This window comes from Gobius niger, assembly GCF_951799975.1.
Source record: "Gobius niger genome assembly, chromosome: 6".
Classification (NCBI taxonomy): domain Eukaryota; kingdom Metazoa; phylum Chordata; class Actinopteri; order Gobiiformes; family Gobiidae; genus Gobius; species Gobius niger.
This window is the reverse complement of record NC_136857.1, coordinates 1,829,747-1,849,013: the sequence shown is the minus strand read 5'-3', so window position 1 is coordinate 1,849,013 and position 19,267 is coordinate 1,829,747. Positions and strand designations below refer to the sequence as shown.

Sequence of the window (19,267 nt, the reverse complement as noted above, 5' to 3'; positions counted from 1 at the left end):
AGAATACGCTGTGATGCCACAAATATCAGCAGGGGGGGGAAAAACCCTCTATATCAAATGTGCAGCTGCAGCAGGAGCATCATCTCTGTGACTCTCTGACCTCACGTTCGTCGTCCGGCCAATCACAGCCGGTTTCAGGCCGAACGCGTCTCCGCCCACTTCTCTCACCTCCGGTTAACGGCGTTTATCGCTTTCCCTTCGTCAGCGCTGCCGAGGTCCGCTTTGCTGTTCAATCTTCTGTGTGATTTTCATTCACAAAGCGAAACCTCCATGTTTGTTTTTGGTTTCAAACATCCGCGCTTTCGAAACTCAAGATGAACGGTTTCTGAGCAGGACAAAGCTTTAGACTAACTCCTTTGTATAGAACAGCAATATCACAAAACGGTGCGTCCTCCTCCTGAGCCCGCGATGGAATGAGCGACTCTAAACGGGCCGCCGACGGTTTCCCACAGTGAAATATGAGGGACATCAATCTCATTAGGGAGGCGGCACATAGGCCCAGCCCCCCCCCCTCTTTACTCAAACACCACTCACAATGTGTCATGGGAACGAGGTTTGCATAATTGAGCCTCTACGGGCGGACGGATGGCACAGCGCTGGGGGGGCTGAAGAGATCGCGCCAAACATAATTAACGTGTTAGCTTAAAGCGCCGCAAATTAAAGAGCCTGCACAGGAACTCGGACGAGATTGAACGCAACCCGCAGTAAATCAACCAAGGAAATGTGTTTATGAAATTGCCTTATGCAACACTCTTCCCTAAACTACCACCCACCACCTTACTATAGATGCCTGCCTCGTGTTGCCCTTCCATTCATTAACTGTGTTGCTTTCACCGCTTACACTAACCAGCCTCTAACAGGTCAGGAGGGGAAAGTGTGAATGCCGAAGCCCAAAGCCCTGGAGCTGATAATGTCATAATCATAACATTGAAAGAGACTGCAAATACAAATGTTTTGAGGCATTTTGAGCATTAAAATGGCCAAAGTTGCCTATGTTTTGGGCAACGAAATCAAAATAATGAATCGAGCCAGATTAAATGGTTTTATTTTATTGACATATTAGTAACTAAGGTTTTTTCAGAGGGGATTTTGGATATTTTGTTTAGTTTTTCAATAAACTAATCATCAGAGAAAAAAATCTGTAAAAACTCAAAGGAAAAACACCATATTTGGGTGAAAGCGTCATCACGGGGCCCCTTAGCAGGACACGTGGATGTAACTCATTTTTGCAACTTTTCTGTCATTTTTTGTACATTTTTTGTAATTTTTTGTCAAATTTTTATCACATTTTTGTCACATTTTGTAATTTTTGTGTAATTTTTTGTGTAATTTTTTGTGCAATTTTTTGTGCAATTTTTTGTGTAATTTTTTGTGTCAAAATTTTTCAAATTTCTGTCCTTTTTTCGTCAATTTTTTATCACATTTTTGTCACATTTTTGTCACATTTTTTTCCCATTTTTTTGGTCAATTTTTTGTCATTTTTTTCCCATTTTTTTTGTCAATTTTTTGTAATTTTTTTCGTCCAATTTTTATCACATTTGTGTCACATTTTGTCATTTTTTCGTCATTTTTTTGTCATGCTCGGCCCGTTCTTCCACTTTTCCGCTCCAGCGTCTCGTAGGAGGAAAAACACCATATTTGGGTGAAAGCGTCATCACGGGGCCCCTTAGCAGGACACGTGGATGTCAAATCTGTCAATATTTATGAATGAAAACCCGCGGGAAAGACGGCCTTTCTACTTCCGGGTCGCCCCCACCTCGCAGACAAAACATCATCAAATAAACATCATCATTTTTATATCTGACATGAAAACTAAGATGTAAAGGGAGGAAAATAGAGACAAATCTCCACTTCCACCACTGCGGGAAACATCAATACTTTCACCTGCCGTGTCTCGCCTTAACCACTAGGCTGTTTTGGGAATCTAGCTGTAGAGCGCCAACAATCCAGACCATTTTTCATGATACTTGAAGCACCACAGCGTATACTATGTTATAGCTATGGCCCCATGATGTGGCTCGTTTGAAAGGGGAGACTCTAAGCTCTCCGTAGGTGAAAATAGTTTAATTCTATGTGCCTCGGTTCCTGAGAAATCTAAGCTAAACAGAGGCTAGTTTTGGTCAAAATCACTGATTTTCTTTCTAAAAACGGAGATAATGCATCTTTTATGAAACATTCTCCTTGTAACCCCTCTCTCCTCCTCTCTGGACAGGAACTAACAGGCACTAACATTATGGGAAGAGGCAAATGCCTAAATATCTCAGTTTCAACAACAACATTGTTGACACGTTTTGCCTGGTTCTCGGATTGAAGACTTTATCAGGATATTTCTCAGCCATCCTAGGAAAAATTGCAAAAATGTAAAAAATCTAACTTTTCCCAAGTTTTTAATTGTCATCTATTTCAGTTCTGTTCATCACAGAGCTCCCAAAACCACACATAAGGTGTATTAGAGTGTCTAGTTTCGCAATTTAAAAATGTATTATTCGGTTATTGGCACTCAACGTGTTAACCAACCTAAACTAGGACTACACCAGGCATGAAGTGAGACTAAAGTATGACATAAATACATGCATCTCTCAATAAATAAAGACCAGAACTGCAGTGGGGCCGGAGTGACACCGGAAGCATCCAGTGGGAGCTTGGATCAAAGCTTGAGAACCACTGGAACGGGTTATTGTGCCGCACAAATACAAAAAATAACTGATGAAAGAGTTTACAAGCAGCTGATTACTAGTAGGCTATCCATACTGTCAGACAAGAAAGAACAACAATCATCAAAATGTTAAGGGTAAATAATTAGCAAACTATGATTATAATTTTGAGGGTCCAAAATTCTCACTACTGCCACCTCAGGTCATACGAGTAACTGCAGCTTCTATATTAAGCTCATGCATGACGGCACTTCGGACCCGAATCAACACCTTTTTGAGTGACAGTGCAGGATTTTAGAGGCAGGTCTGAGCTCATTCTGCACATTAGGACATGGAGGAACATGTAGGGGGAGGAAAATACAGAATTTTAACATTTTTAAACTCGGTATAGTCTCTTTAAGACAACGCCTTTTTTCCAGGGCTTTTGATAGTGATGGACATTTGACTAGTCTATTGTGAGTTTTTTTTTTGTCTTTTAGCTGTTTGCCCTGTTCTGTGTGGACTATACTTTGGTCAACAGTGTCGTCTTTAAAGGAACAGGCCACCGTTTTCCCACACTGAGATATGTTCTTACCTGAGCTGTGACGAGTTCTTTAGGACCTGTCTGATCTTCAGTCACGTAAACACAGCGCAGACGGCGTTAGCATTTAGCCTCTCCCTCTCTCCTCTATAGCTCCAAAACAGGTCAAGATAGAAGCTACCAAGCTCTTCCACGTTTTCCCTATTTAAATATGGTTACGTGAAGTGTTCCACTACAAAGTATAATTACACAAAATTAAACAATGTGGATTTTCTAAGCGGATAAAAGGGGGAACTATATTGTAAGGCGTAATAATACCAGGAGTAGTTTGGCATCCGCGCAGTGAAGTGAAGATTACTGCGCGGATTTCGAACTACTCCTGGTCTGAGCTTTGTTCATGTGAAGCAGAGGAACACGATTAAATATGATTATAATGAATATTATCAATGCAAAGCCGACTAAATTTGTCTTAATTTTAGTCAACTAAAACTCGACTAAGACTAAAACTAAATTAAAATATGTTGTCAAAATTAACACTACGCAGCGCACCTTTAAATTTACTTTAAAAGTCTATGTTGTACTTTGGGTATATACACCATACCAGTTGAGAACCACTGCTTTATGGAGAAACACCAGTTAACATTTTAAAATTTAAAGTATATTCAAGAAATCTAAAATGAGGATCATCTGGAGTGTACTTTCTTAAGGCCCTAGTGCTTTCAAGTTCATCCTTATGGAATAACAATGTTAACTGTACCAGATATTTTATTAAAGCAAAAACTGACGCATCTATCCATAATTCCACATAGCTTTGCCCCTTGATTTCCCCGCTCAGACCCCGCCGCGCTCCTGTCAACACTGCGTGGTCTTTCTGTGGCCACTGTAAGAGCGGCAGTGACAGACAGGAGCGAGGGGGGGGGCAGGGGCAGCTGGAAGGCCATGTTTACACACTCCTGATTAAGCTGTGGACTGAGAAGAGACAGTCTGTTTCTCCGAGCGCTGACGCGATAATGTGAAATGTCAGGCCGCGTCGCCAGCGAGGTAATTAAAGCTCAGCGAAATGGCAGTTTTAACGACGCGCTTTGTGGAAGGACGTCAGGAAGAGTTAATGGATCATGTTCAGTTATTTGTAATTAGAGAATCACAATATCATTTTACAGGGATGACCTTAATGATTGTGTAAGCGACGGTGTTTTATTTTGAAATACGCCGTGGTTGGTCATGGTCTAGGTCAGGGGTGCCCAAAGTGGGGCCCGCGGGCCAAATTTGGCCCGCCGAAACAATTCTGTTGGCCCGCCAGAGAATGACCTACTTTTGCGCTGTGTGTGGTTAATACTAACTCTCTTCCATTCATAATACTAACTCTCTTCCATTCATTCTCAAAGGTAAATATGGATGCAGTACACTTTTTGACCACCAGCGTCAAATTGGGGGCGCTGTTTCACTCCTTTTGGAAACACTGTTGTGGTGTCCTGGTGTTTATCAATTACAGAGCGTTGTAGCATCAACTTTCACAGTTTTTCCATTTTTTATTGCAAAGGTTGTTGACGTCGACAACAGTATATGTTAAAAAGTGACTTATAAAAGAATTGATGCTGAACTGACACTTTCAAAATAATCTATTGTGGCATTTGTTTTCAGTTAACAAATGAGGTAAAGTTACTGTAGGTGCTGCAGATACAGGTGTTTTTGGGTTTTTTTGCACTAAAATGTTACAATGGTTGATTTTTTTTTCTTTCTTTCCTTTCTTTTGCCAGAGTTACCATTTGTTTTAATATAGCATGTCATTTACATGGATAGAAACAAATGCAAATGTGGGCTATCGAAAAAATCTAATAAAGTAAGTATAATTTGCAGTTCTATGTGTTTTTCGTGCTTGACATCGCCGTGTTTGGCCGCGACTCAGAGGCACTTTTTCATTTTGGCCCTCGGAGACAAAAAGTTTGGGCCCCCCTGGTCTAGGTTCAGCAACACTAAGAATGAGATCAGCTGAGAATCCTTATTTCAACTTAACCTTTTAACCCCCGCCTGAACCGAGCACATGTTCTACAAACGAGGATGAAAGTGCAACAAAAAAACAACAACAAAAACGTTCCGGAAAAGCAAGAAAAAAGTGACAAAAGCTTGGCAAAAACACAACCAAAAAGCAATGAAAAGGTGATACAAACGTGACAAAACCTCAACAAAAACGTGAAGAAAACTCGGACAAAAAAAGTTGTGAAAAAGCAGCGAAAACCCACAAAAACGTGACAAAAAAGTGACTTCAAAATTGACACAAAAACGTGACGAAAAAGCAACAAACGAAGCAGTGAAAAGCAACAAAAATAGCGACACAAACGAGGATGAAACAACAAAAAAACGTTCCGGAAAAGCAACAAAAAAGTGACAAAAGCTTGGCAAAAACACGACCAAAAAGCGATGAAAAAAAAGGGATGAAAAAGTGATACGAACGTGACAAAACCTCAACAAAAACGTGAAGAAAACTCGGACAAAAAAAGTTATGAAAAAGCAGTGAAAACACACAAAAACGTGACAAAAAAGTGACTTCAAAACGTGACGAAAAAGCAACAAACGAAGCAGTGAAAAGCAACAAAAATAGCGACACAAACGAGGATCAAACAACAAAAAAACGTTCCGGAAAAGCAACCAAAAAGTGACAAAAGCTTGGCATAAACACGGCCAAAAAGCAATGGAAAAAAAGGGATGAAAAAGTGATACGAACGTGACAAAACCTCGACAAAAACGTGAAGAAAACTCGACAAAAACATGACAAAAATGCAACAAAAAGTGACTTTGAAATTGACACAAAAACGTGACGAAAAAGCAACAAACGAAGCAGTGAAAAAGCAACAAAAAATGACACAAACGTGACAAAAACACTTCCAAAATGTGACGACTTTGACAACTAAGCGCTTTTGTGGGTCTTAGCTTTCAAATGAGGCAATGCACTGTTGCTTTTAGATTTGGGCAAAGCCAAACTGGACCAAATGTTCTGGTGTCAGGCGGGGGTGAGAGGTTAATTAATGTGTGACTAACGCTTAATAACTACTTAACTACTACAGTTAATGCCAAACTCATAATGAAGAGTTCTTCATTGTTAAGTAGTTATTAAAGGGACTATACAGAGTTTAAACATTTTAAAATGAAGCACCGTAAATGCTCTAATATAGGCCGGGGCCTTTATTTACTCGAGGGCATCTGGGACCAGGCCTTTATTGGAACCAGGCCACAGTTACAGACAGGCCTTTATTTCTATTTGAGCAAAACGGACGACCAGGAAAACGAAGAAAAACGAGATTTGTGTCCATTTATAAAATTAACATTTCAAACCCTCTCCCAGCGGCTGGAACATCGACGCCTTTTATTTTGTCGGGACAACAGGAAGTGTTTCGTTGCTGTTAGCGGAGCTTTGACATCAGTGTCACTGCAGGTTTCTGTTTCGTTTTTACCACGGACCGGATTATTTGTTGTTATCTTGTGTAAAAGGCGAGTTTAGACGGAGCGTTTGTGTTTGTGATCGATCATGAGACTGACCCGAGAGAAGACGAGACGCTCGCGCTGATGGGAGGAGTTATTTTGAGGCGTGGGACTGACCTGCACACGGAGCAGCTGGACGTGCTTTGAAGACGCGGTGGAGACTTTATTAAAACCCTGGAGGGTCACACGACATTTGTCCTGTTTCCAATTATGGTCACAGGAGGTTTGAAAAGTGGCTAAATCTGTGTCAAAGTTACGCTGGGATCAGCTCCTCCGCAGCGTCCCCCTCGGCCCGGGTTCAGTTTGTTACTTCCTGCACGTGAGTTTTCATTTACACCAGTATGAGACAAATTCCTAACATGGGGAATATTTCTACTGCTATAGTTTCTAATAAAAGCCCCGGCCTGTTTTAGAGACCGGCTTTAATTTGCCTCCGCCAGCCGCGAACCCGGCCCCTGTCGGAGACCCGGCCGCTAATGGAATACAGGCCAGTATTAGAGAATAGTTAGCGTTCACGTGACATCACAACATTCTAAAGAGCCATAGTTTAACATTGAGGTGGATCAACTGACGGTAACTATGGTAACGGTGGTAACTGACAAAATGCATATTTTTATGTCTTTGTTGTTTGGCTCATATCTCAGTCATTACTGGAGGAATCCACATGAAACAAAAACTGTCACAAACTTCATCGTCTCCTCTGTCGGCTCATATGAACTAATGTACAATTATTATCTCTAAAAAATGTCAAAAAGTGGTGACAATATGCGAAAACATGACCATGATGTTGTCCAATAGAAAGGACTTTCAGACAAAAAAATAATATCACTGGTTTGTGAATCCAATCATGATCAAATACTGAAGAGGAAAAACATTTGTCAATTTTCGTTTTGGAGATTTCTTCCAAAAACTGCATTTCTCCCATAGAGTTGTATTGGCCCTGCCCTCCATCTGACATTATGACATCATCACATTCTAAATCGTGAACGCCACCTATTTACAGTATTTCCCTCCCTCTACATGTTCCTCCATGTCCTAATGTGTAGAATGAGCTCAGACCTGTTCACCACAACTGCCTCTAAAATCCTGCACTGTCACTTAAAAAGGTGTTAATTCTGGTCTGAAGTGCCGTCATGCACGAGCTTAATATAGAAGCTGCAGTTACACGTATGACCTGAGGTGGCAGTAGTGAGTATAACATGGCCAACTTGAATCTTGCCCCTTTAAGTCTTAGTCACACTTAACTAATGAACTGCTCATTACGAATTAAGTGTTAACTCATCATGTATTAAAGGGGCTAGACGCAAGTTCGCCATTTTATACTCACTCCTGCCACCTCTGGTCTTATGCGTAACTGCACCTTCTATATTAAGCTCGTGCATGACGGCACTTCAGAGCAGAATTAACACCTTTTTCAGTGACAGTGCAGGATTTTAGAGGCAGTTGTGGTGAACAGGTCTGAGCTCATATAGGACATGGCTGGAACATGTAGAGGGAGAAAAATACTTCATTTTTAAACTCCGTATAGTCCCTTTAAGGCTACATAAGGTGTAGTTATTATAGAATGTCACCCATATTCTTTACTATTATCATCACATCATTCAATCACACACGGATCCTTCTAATAACAAAAAAAAAAAGAGCCACTTTAATAAAGCAAGATCAATATTTTGACATATGAGCACAATCCATCATGGCCGAGCGCTCTTTTCCCCGCGCGCTCCGTGGCGGCGTGTACGGGGGACAGGGCTTGTCAAAACACAGCTTATTGGAGCCGTCTCACACACACAACGCCGGCCGCCATTAGTTTTCATTAACAAGGCCTGAATACGTGCACCGGGGGGGGGAGGCAGAGGGGGCTGTCGAGAGGGGACTGAGCCAATATGAGCAGGGGCACGGCGGCGTGGACCGGCAGCCAAACATCCAGGCGGGACAATGCAGTAATGGGCTCATGTTTTCCCGTGTGGGGGGGGGGGGGGGGGGGGGGGGGGGGGGGCTCTCATCATTCATGTGTGATAAGGGCGCACGTTGCATATAAAGATGTTTCCCCCATTGTTCACACTGGCAAAACACAAACCTGGCTCCATCAGCTCCTCCACAGAGAGTCCCACACGTTCTCTCATCCCCTGGAGTTCGAAATGAGCAGACGGATGAACCAGTCAGAGAAAAGCGTGGTACAATTACAGAGCTGTGATTGGACGGTGTAGCTTGACGGTGTTTTGTTGTGAGCAGGATCCAAAAAAGAAAATTGGGTTTGGCTTTTCTGCCTTTAAAGGGGGGGTGTTCTGCAAACTTTTTCAAGCTGTACATCATGTTATTCTGTCATTCCCTCATTAAAAACATGGCTGAAGTGTTGCCTTGGCACATTCACAAAAATGTGAAGAATAAACAATGAAAAGGCCACAAAAAAGGCAACAAAATGTGACAAAAATGTAACAAAAAAAACTTTGAAAAGTGACAAAAATTAGACAAAATGAGGCAAAAATGTGACAAAGAAAAAGCCGCAAAAAAATCAACAAAAGAGCAATAAAAGATACAAGAAAAAGTTACAAAAGAGGAACAAAATGAGGCAAAAATGTAACAAACTGCATTAAAAAAGTGACAAAAGAGCAACAAAAAAGTGAATAAAAAGTGTCAAAAAAGCCGTGAAAGTGCAATAAAAATGTAACAGAAACAGTGACAAAAAATTCAACAAAAAAGTGGCAAAAATATGAAAAATAAATAATGAAAAAGCCACAAAAAAATCAACAAAATGTCACAAAAATGTCACAAAAAAACCCTTTAAAAAGTGATTGAAATGAAACAAAAATGTGACAAAGAAAAAGCCGCAAAAAAAATCAACAAAAGAGCAACTAAAAAAGTGACAAAAAAAGCAATAAAAGGTACAAGGAAAAAGTTACAAAAGAGGAACAAAATGAGGCAAAAAATGTAACAAACTGCATTTAAAAAAAGTGACAAAAATTCAACAAAAAAATTGTAAAAAATGTGACAAATAAACAATGAAAAAGCGAGACAAAAGAGCAACACAAAAGTGAATAAAAAGTGTCAAAAAAGCCGTGAAAGTGCAACAAAAATGTAGCAGAAAAAGTGACAAAAGTTCAACAAAAAAGTGGCAAAATTATGAAAAATAAACAATGAAAAAGCCACAAAAAAATCAACAAAATGTGACAAAAATGTAACAACAAAAAAAACTTTAAAAAGCTTTCCATTATTATGTCACTCCCTCATTAAAAACATGGCTGAAGTGTTGCCTTGGCACATTCACGTATTTCTGAGTAATCTGTAAAAACTCTGATGGCGGCCATTTTAGGGATAGGTTTGCCTGAGTCCTCCTAGGAACGCCCCCACCTCCTGGAGACGCCTCCGAGCCGAGTAACCAACCACTGCTCCTCAGCAGAACCCCCTCCCCACTGATGCCACAGACAGCGTGTGGAGGGGGCGTGTCTAAAGGCTCAGAGGTTCTTAAAGAGACAGAGGCCTATTTCAAGACATTCACTACAGCCATTTTGAGAGAGACATTTTACACAAGGCAGTTATTCTAATTTACTGCATTTACAGACCAACAGAAGGTTTGTCATCATTGTAGTGTGATATAGACTGGTGCTATGGGACTGAAAAAAGCAGGATACCCCCTCTTTAAAGTCAATCCTTTCATTAATCTCATAAATAATGACCAAATCACAAAAAAACAAAGGGATTCACGGCACTTACGGCAAAGTCACATCCTTCCCGTTCACCGCCCGCCCTCTGTCCTGACTTTGAGCGTCGGCAGCGAAGCTTTCTCACAGAGACCCGAGTGCCCTCCCCGTTTTATATGTACTTGTCAAAATGAATTCTGCCCCCCACAGTCAACCGCGCCTCCATTATTCAAATTGAATATCAGCGCTTCAGAGGCCACGGGCCGTTCATCAGGAGCCTGTCCACTATCGGGCCATCTTCCACACCGAGAGCTGCCCATAAGGGAATGATGAAAGAGCTCACGCCAACAACTCACCCCCGATAACTGTGCAACTGTACAAGGGGCAGCGATTGATTTGCAGCTTCGCTTTGGCCATAGAGGAAACAATGTGTCACAAACATCTACAGAGGCGGGTCCAAGGATGAGTTCAGATTATGAAGAAGGCAAGACTATAGACGATTTCAGTGAATATTAGTGTTAATGTTAAGTTTTTTTACTAACTTTTTAAACCCCCACCTGAACTGAGCACATGTTCTCCAGTTTGGCTTTACCCAAATCTAAAAGCTTCTTGAAAAAAAGCATCAAAGTAGTGATGAAAAGGAGGGTGAAAAGTCAACCAAAAGGAGTCAAAAAGGGCAAAAAAAAGGCACAAAAGAGGGACAAAACTCTACAAAAAAAGTAACAAAAACATAAATAACAATATGGCAAAAAAGCAATAAAAAAATTACAAGAAAAAGTTACAAAAGAGGAACAAAACGAGGCAAAAATGGAACAAACTGCATTAAAAAAGTGACAAAAATTCAACAAAAAAGTGTCAAAAATGTGACAAATAAACAATGAAAAAGCCAGACAAAAGAGCAACATAAAAGTGACAAAAAAGTGTCAAAAAAGCAACTAAGTGTGGCAAAAATGTAACAAAAAAAGGTATAAAAAAGTGACAAAAATTCAACAAAAAAGTGGCAAAAAAACAATAAAAAATCCACAAAAAAATCAACAAAATGTGACGAAAATGTAGCAAAAAAAGCAATAAAAAAGTGGCCAAAATGTGACAAACCAAGTTAAAGTAAACAAAAGAAAAATCAACAAAAGAGCAACTAAAAAGTGTCAAAAAAGCCGTGAAAGTGCAACAAAAATGTGACAAAAGAGCAATGAAAATGTAACAGAAACAGTGACAAAAAAAAGCAACAAAATGTGGCAAAAATATGAAAAATAACAATGAAAAAGCCACAAAAAAAATAAACAAAATGTGACAAAAATGTAACAAAAATAAAACTTAAAAAAATGACACAAATTAGACAAGAAGTGGCAAAAATGTGACAAAGAAAAAGGCAGAAAAAAATCAACAAAAGAGCAACTAAAAAGTGACTAAAAAGCCATGAAAGTGCAACAAAAGAGGGACAAAACTCTAAAAAAAAAAAGGGATAAAAGACTCAACAAAAAAAGAGGCAAAAATGTGACATATAAACAATGAAAAAGCCAGACAAAAGTGAATAAAAAGTGTCAAAAAAGCCTGTGAATAAAAAGTGTCAAAAAAGCCGTGAAAGTGCAACTAAAATGTGGCAAAAATGTGACAAAAGAGCAATAAAAATGTAACAGAAACAGTGACAAAAAATCAACAAAATGTGACAAAAATTCAACAAAAAAGTGGCAAAAATATGAAAAATAAACAATGAAAAAGCCACAAAAAAATCAACAAAATGTGACAAAAAAAAAACTTTAAAAAATGACAAAAAATAGACAAAAAGTGGCAAAAATGTGACAAAGAAAAAGCCAGAAAAACAAAAACAAAAGAGCAACAAAAAAGCCATGAAAGAGCAACAAAAGAGGGACAAACTCTAAAAAAAAAAAAAAAAAAAAGGGATAAAAGACTCAACAAAAAAAGAGGCAAAAATGTAACAAAACGCAAGAATAAAAGCATCAAAAGAGCCACAAAGATTAGATATAGTTGTAATTCTAGTTTTCAAATGAGGCGTTACACTGGCCTGTGGGCTGTAAGCTCCAGTCGAGAAACTTTTAGATTTGGGTAAAGTCGGACTGGAGAAAACACACTCGGTTGAGGCGGATTAAACTGCAATAAAACAAACAGAAAATGAAGTCGTGGTGAGTTTCGTCCGGCCGTCGGCCTCACCTGACTGCGCAGCGGCCAGCGGCGCCATCTCCGTGGGCGTGTCTCCGCTCGTCCTCCTCTTGGCCTCCATCACCGGGTTCTCAAACTGGGTCTTCTGGTTAATGTGGCTGCAGATTGAAAAAAAATGACACTCGTGAATGAAGAATTGCATATTTTTTCGCTTCAGCGTTGGCACAATCGTGTTTACAGTCGTTTTATTCCCTTTCACGCCCAGAACGTGCCGCGTGTCCTCCGGTGATGCCGATCTGTGCCGCTCATGCAAACATGTGATTTGAATACGAGGGCTGGGACTCAAAGAAACGCCAAGTGCTTTCTCAAAATACGCACTTTGTGTTTTCAAAATAGCAGCAATTCAAGTAGCACTAGTAGTGGAAGTGTAGTAGCTGCAGTAATCACAGCAGGAGGTTTCGAGATAAGCAAATATTATACTTTTTATCCCTGGAAGATTAGCCCTGGACTCGGTGGAAGGCAGGTAATGGGAAGGCAGTAAGTACTTTTTGTCATAGGAGAAGCTGTAAAGTAGTATCTTTAGCAGAGAAGTGTGAGTGATTTAGTTTCTACTTAAGCAAACTTGAAACTTATCACTTTCATGAAGTAACTGTACGTCCATTCAATTAAACAACAGGATTTTGAAGTAGCAGTCGGAGTAGGAGCAGTAGTAGTAGCGGTGTTACGCCCCGGAGGACAACCACAGGTGGCTACAAGAGCAGCTCACCACCACCAAGTATGGAGTGAATAAATAATGCAATGTAGGAAAACAGGACAGCCGGTCCCACCAGGTCAAAACAGGAACAAAAAAGTAACAAAAGTGAGCAGCCATAGTGTGGCCTGCACCATGCGGCAGAGCCCAGGTGTGCAGGGCGAGGCTGGGCGGAGCCAAACAGAGCAGAGGCAGGTACACCTCAAAGGGCAGGCAGCCAATCAACACCCATTAACCAAAAGGCACTTGAAGATGGTACAAAGAAGCTAACCAAGGAGAAAAAAGCTAAGTGCTCCGGTCTCTGCACTGGCTTCCTGTCGCTCAGAGAATAGACTTTAAAACAGCTCTGCTTGTTACAAGTCTTTTCATGGTTTAGCACCAAAGTCCATCTCTGACATGTTACAGCCGTATGAACCATCTCGGGCCCTGAGAACTTCAGGGAGGGGCCTCCTGGTGGTTCCCAGAGTCAGGACTAAACACGGTGAGGCTGCGTTTCAGTTTCATGCAGCTAAAATCTGGAACAGTCTTCACGAGGATGTGAGACAGGCCTCAACTCTGACAATGTTCAAATCCAGGCTGAAAACACTTCTTTTTGCCCGAGCACATGACAACTGAAAGTATTTTATCTGCACTCTCGCCTTTTACTGTAACTGATTAATTTTATGTTGATGTTTTTATTGATTCTATTTGTTTTCTTGTATTTATGCAACTGTGAAGTACTTTGAATTGCCTTGTGTATGAATTGTGCTCTACAAATAAACTTGCCTTGCCTAATTATGCGCCAGAGTCTCATAAAAGCGGCAGTAACAGTAGCTTTCGCAGGAGCAATAACAGTAACTATAGCAGCAGGTGCAATATCAGGAGTCGTAGTAGACCTTGTCGGGCATTAACACATTTCCAAGTAAAACACTACTGTAATTAGATTACTTTTAACGCAGCAATCTAACGCGATATAACTACAAAACGGGGAATATGATTAGACATACCTTATCAAGTAACTATCCATTACTTTCTCGTAATATTTTGAAAGTCATTATTCACGAAATGTCAAACAAACACAACACGGACAACAGCGCAGGCGGCTTGTTGCTGTCGCTTTGAGTTTGTTTGATATTTATTGGAGCAGAAGAAACTGATGAATTTCCCATGTGGATTAATAAAGTGTTTTGATTCTGATTATTATAAGTTAATCAGTGTATTGTGGCCCACTGTCGGTGCAGGAAGCAAGACGTTCTCAAGTGTGTCAAACTGATTAAAACAAGTAGTATAGTAGTAGTAGTAGTAGTAGTAACAGTAACAGCAATTGTAGCAGATGCAGTACTGGTAATAACAGCAGATTAGTAGTAAAAGCATTGAGTTGCCCTGCGCGGTATAAATAAAGTTGCCTTGTCTAAATTCTCTCCCTCTCCCTCCTCTGGTGTATTATTGTGAACTGTATTAGCTTCTTGATTTGATATTTTGTAATTGCTCAAAGATCATTTCTAATCTCGCCTGTAACACGCGTCACCCCGTCTCGATTAGAGGATCAATATCTGCTAAATGACTCGTAATCCCAGTCTCTAATGACGCAGCCACAACAACAGCTCTGTATTATGACCGGCCCTCCGCCCGGCCCCCTCCGCCCGGCCCCCCGCCCTGGCCCCCCGCCCGGCCCCCGCCCGGCCCCCGTTCAAAGCCCCGTGTCTCAGATGAATGGTGTGAACGGGATTAGCGCCGCCGTCCAGGAGCCGTTTGGCCTCGGCTCGATCTCAAAACAATTAACGATTCACGGGTCACACCTGTGTCGTAACACAAACACACGGCGCTGCAGAAAAAAAGAATTACACTCGTGAGCAATAACATTTCAATTAGAGTCTAGATTCTGCGAGTGAAGAGTTATTAACCTCAACTCGATCTGCAGATCCCTGGCTAAACTGATGACCCGAATTCCATATATTATGAGGGACAGCGTTTGGAAAATCTATTTTGAAAAATGAATGGTGCCATCTTAAAAAAATCTAGGTTTATTTTGATTATATAATAGATACAAAGGATTATTCAGAAGGTCTTTGAATAAACTGGGTTAACAAGGTCTTTGAGAAAAAGCTGAATAAATCAGGCCAAATCCCAACAACAAAAAAACTTCAGCTACAAGTTAGAAGAGGTTTGTCTCAAGTTTCCTCTTGAGACTTTACTGGATTTACCTGCTTGTTTGCAATTATGTTCAACACACTACAAAAAGTGAATATCAAGCATTGTCTTAAATGACTTGAATTGAGGAAATGTTTCTTGTTTTGAGCGTTTTTCACTCATTTAGACACTTTTCCTGATCGGACCGAGTTTCCTTTGCTTGTTTGAGGACATTTCAGACCAGTTCTAGGGTAAATCTCGCTTGAAATAAGAAAGTAAAATTGCCAATGAGATAAGACCAATTTTCTTACCCCATTGGCAAAGAAAATGACCTGAAATAAGGACGAAATGTATCGAAACGAGTCAGAAACATCTCAGAACAAGTGAAATAATCTAGGATAAATGCCCAAGAACAACTTAACCAGTCAAAACAACTAAAATTTGGATTATTATGCTCAAATTTAGATGTTTATACTGATCTAGTTAACTACTTTTTGCAGTGCATGTTCAGAATGTCTGAAACCGCCTTTGCTCTGCCCAATCCCGTCAGACCTGGGAAGCTCAGCAGGGAAGGGCCTGGTCAGGACTTGGATGGGAGACCGTTTGGTAACACCAGGAAGCCGAGCGAATGTAGTAAGTGAGTGAGTGGTTGGTGGTGGTCGGAGGGGCCGATGGCGCAGACAGGGTTGCCAGACTGTTCCAGGCCTTGTGGAAGACCCAGGACACGCTGGTGGGACTATGTCTCCGAGCTGGCCTGGTGTGGCCTCGGGGTCAGAACAGCTGGAGGAGGTCGAGGTCCCCCTGAACAGCTGGAGGAGGTGTGTGTGGATCGGGAAGTTTGGGCATCTCTGCTGAGACGCTGCCCCCGCGACCCGGCCCCGGATAAAGTGGAAGAAAATGGATGGATGGACGTAGGGCTCGATTATTGAAAAAACAATAATCACGATTATTTTTGTCATAATTGAAATCACGATTATTTGTTGCCTATAAAAAAAAAGTCTTCATTTTACTTTTTATATTTTTTTAATGCAAAAAACTATGCTGAATATTTTCTGTTTTCTGAACAGTCATAAAAGTACAAATGATTTCAAGTTTGCCTCGATTAAGGAGAGGTCCCTGTTTCACACCTGCCCCCTGCTGGCCAGACCTCACACCTGCGCAAGTAAACTGAGCAGCGCGGCCTGATGACATCATCACACAGCGCAAAAATGTTAAAAATGTGAAAACGTTATGCTAATTTTGTAATCGCTTAGTGTAATAATCGAAATTGTAATCGCATTTCAATGAATTGCACAGCCCTACGGATGGATGTTCAGAATAAAAAGCAAACGCCTGAGTCAGCTTTTGTCTGGTCGTGGACAAGTATGACCTCCATTATCCAGGGGTCGCTCCAATTAGTCCGGGTTAACAAGTGGGTTGGCGCTCTGGTTATAATGAGTAAGGCAGTAATCCAATAACTTTCAACTCACTACACATACAAAAGAAACACTTTTTATGTATTTCAACACTATCTACATTGTATGATTCTCACTGAATGCATTAAAGTGATAGTCTGTAAGTTTGCAAAGTGAGGAGAGCTGAGGGACCTCATCAGCCCTGGGTCTCTGTGGTTTCCTTTTTCTCCCACTGGATTTTTGAGTTTTTCCTGGCCGTGTGTGAGAGTCTCAGGTCAGGGGACGCCCACGAGGCTTGTTGTTTTCCTGGACAGACTTTTTGTTTGTTTGCTTAAAGGGGGGGTATTCTGCAAAATGGACTTTTTCAAGCTTTCCATCATGTTATTCTGTCACTCCCTCATTAAAAACATGGCTGAAGTGTTGCCTTGGCACATTCACGTATTTCTGAGTAATCTGTAAAAACTCTGATGGCGGCCATTTTAGGTTTTTGTCACATTTTTGTTGAATTTTTGTCACATTTTTGTTGAATTTTTGTCACTTTTTTGTTGAATTTTTGTCACTTTTTTGTAGAATTTTTGTCACTTTTTTGTAGAATTTTTGTCACATTTTTGTTGATTTTTTGTCATTTTTTTGTTGAATTTTTGTCACATTTTTGTAGAATTTTTGTCACTTTTTTGTAGAATTTTTGTCACTTTTTTGTAGAATTTTTGTTGAATTTTTGTCATTTTTTTGTATAATTTTTGTCATTTTTTTGTAGAATTTTTGTCACTTTTTTTTAGAATTTTTGTCACTTTTTTGTAGAATTTTTGTTGAATTTTTGTCACTTTTTTGTAGAATTTTTGTCACTTTTTTGTTGAATTTTTGTCACATTTTTGTTGACTTTTTGTCACTTTTTTGTTGATTTTTTGTCATTTTTTTGTTGAATTTTTGTCACATTTTTGTAGAATTTTTGTCACTTTTTTGTTGATTTTTTGTCACATTTTTGTTCACTTTTTGTCACTTTTTTGTTGATTTTTTGTCATTTTTTTGTTGAATTTTTGTCACTTTTTTGTTGAATTTTTGTCATTTTTTTCTTGAATTTTTGTTGAATTTTTGTCACTTTTTTGTAGAATTTTTGTCACTTTTTTGTAGAATTTTTGTTGAATTTTTGTCATTTTTCTGTAGAATTTTTGTCATTTTTTTGTAGAATTTTTGTCACTTTTTTGTAGAATTTTTGTCACTTTTTTGTAGAATTTTTGTCACATTTTTGTTGAATTTTTGTCACTTTTTTGTTGAATTTTTGTCATTTTTTTCTTGAATTTTTGTTGAATTTTTGTCACTTTTTTGTAGAATTTTTGTTGAATTTTTGTCATTTTTTGGTTGAATTTTTGTCACATTTTTGTTGAGTTTTTGGCTGATGGCGGCCATTTTAGGGATAGGTTTGCCTGAGTCCTCCTAGGAACGCCCCCACCTCCTGGAGACGCCACAGACAGCGTGTGGAGGGGGGCGTGTCTAAAGGCTCAGAGGTTCTTAAAGAGACAGAGGCCTATTTCAAGACATTCACTACAGCCATTTTGAGAGAGACATTTTATACAAGGCAGTTATTCTAATTTACTGCATTTACAGACCAACAGAAGGTTTGTCATCATTGTAGTGTGATATAGACTGGTGCTATGGGGCTGAAAAAAGCAGAATACTCCCTCTTTAAAACATAAATGAATGCCTTCAGCGAGAACCAACAATGTCTAGAGTCGAAACGATTCTTAAAAAAAGCTTCTGACGGGTACTTATGTAAATGCTCTGGCGATCACTCACGTAACACTCACGTGAAGTTGAATTTTGTCACAGAAACCGAGCCCGTGCGAGTAACGAGCTTTAACTGTTACCAATCGCAGCCATGACGGCACCTTGGGAAGACAGAAAACACCGACGCCTCCCCGTGAATCCGTCCCCTGCTGAGTCAGTGACGTCGGACGCTGCCAAAAAAGTGCTCTCTCTCCCAGTGCGTGAGTCATGCACCGAGCCATATCCTCCCCATTAATTCTGCACAGATAAACATCCCTGTTCTTTCATTTCCTTTGGCTTCCCCTCCTCCTCGCCGCCTGATTGCTCCAGGGCTGCACAACACGGGAATACATTTCTAATGTCTATTATCTGATAAGAATGATGCATTTGAACGGAAATGATTGCAAAACTAACACTAGATTCAGACGCGTTTCAGAGCATGTTTGCAGGGGGGGCTAAAAGGCAGGTTTAGGAGGATTTGACAGGGTGCAGTGAGGAGAGGGAATTTCGCGGAGGGCAGAGGAAGAACTGGCACCGCCTTTGTGATTTGGTAATAGCGGCAGTTTTGATCGGCTTCACTGCAAAAAGTGGATTCTAAGCAAGTAAAAAATGTCTTACTTTAAGAAATAAGTTCTTATTTTTTCCCTAAAAAGTAATAATGTTTTGCCGCAAAGTTTTCTTGTCAAAAAAAAACATTATTTTAGGAAATAAAATCTAGCCATTTCTTGTTCAGATATATTTGCTAAAAACAAGAAAGAAAAACTTTTTGAATCTTCTTCAGTTTTAGACAAAGAATATTTTTCTTATTTTAGGAAAAACTAAGATCAACAACTCTTAATGTA

General features: G+C 40.0%; 1 protein-coding gene across 2 annotated transcripts in view; it reads right to left on the bottom strand.

The window, feature by feature from the left end:
* magi3a (membrane associated guanylate kinase, WW and PDZ domain containing 3a) overlaps positions 1 to 19,267 on the bottom strand; it is a gene marked incomplete at its 3' end in the record, with an annotated part of 461,011 nt that overhangs the window by 63,479 nt on the left and 378,265 nt on the right. For both annotated transcript variants that reach the window (XM_079558791.1, XM_079558792.1), the window contains exon 8: positions 12,459 to 12,565. In XM_079558791.1, coding sequence (XP_079414917.1) covers positions 12,459 to 12,565 — 107 coding nt within the window. The remainder of the gene's footprint in view (positions 1 to 12,458; positions 12,566 to 19,267) is intronic.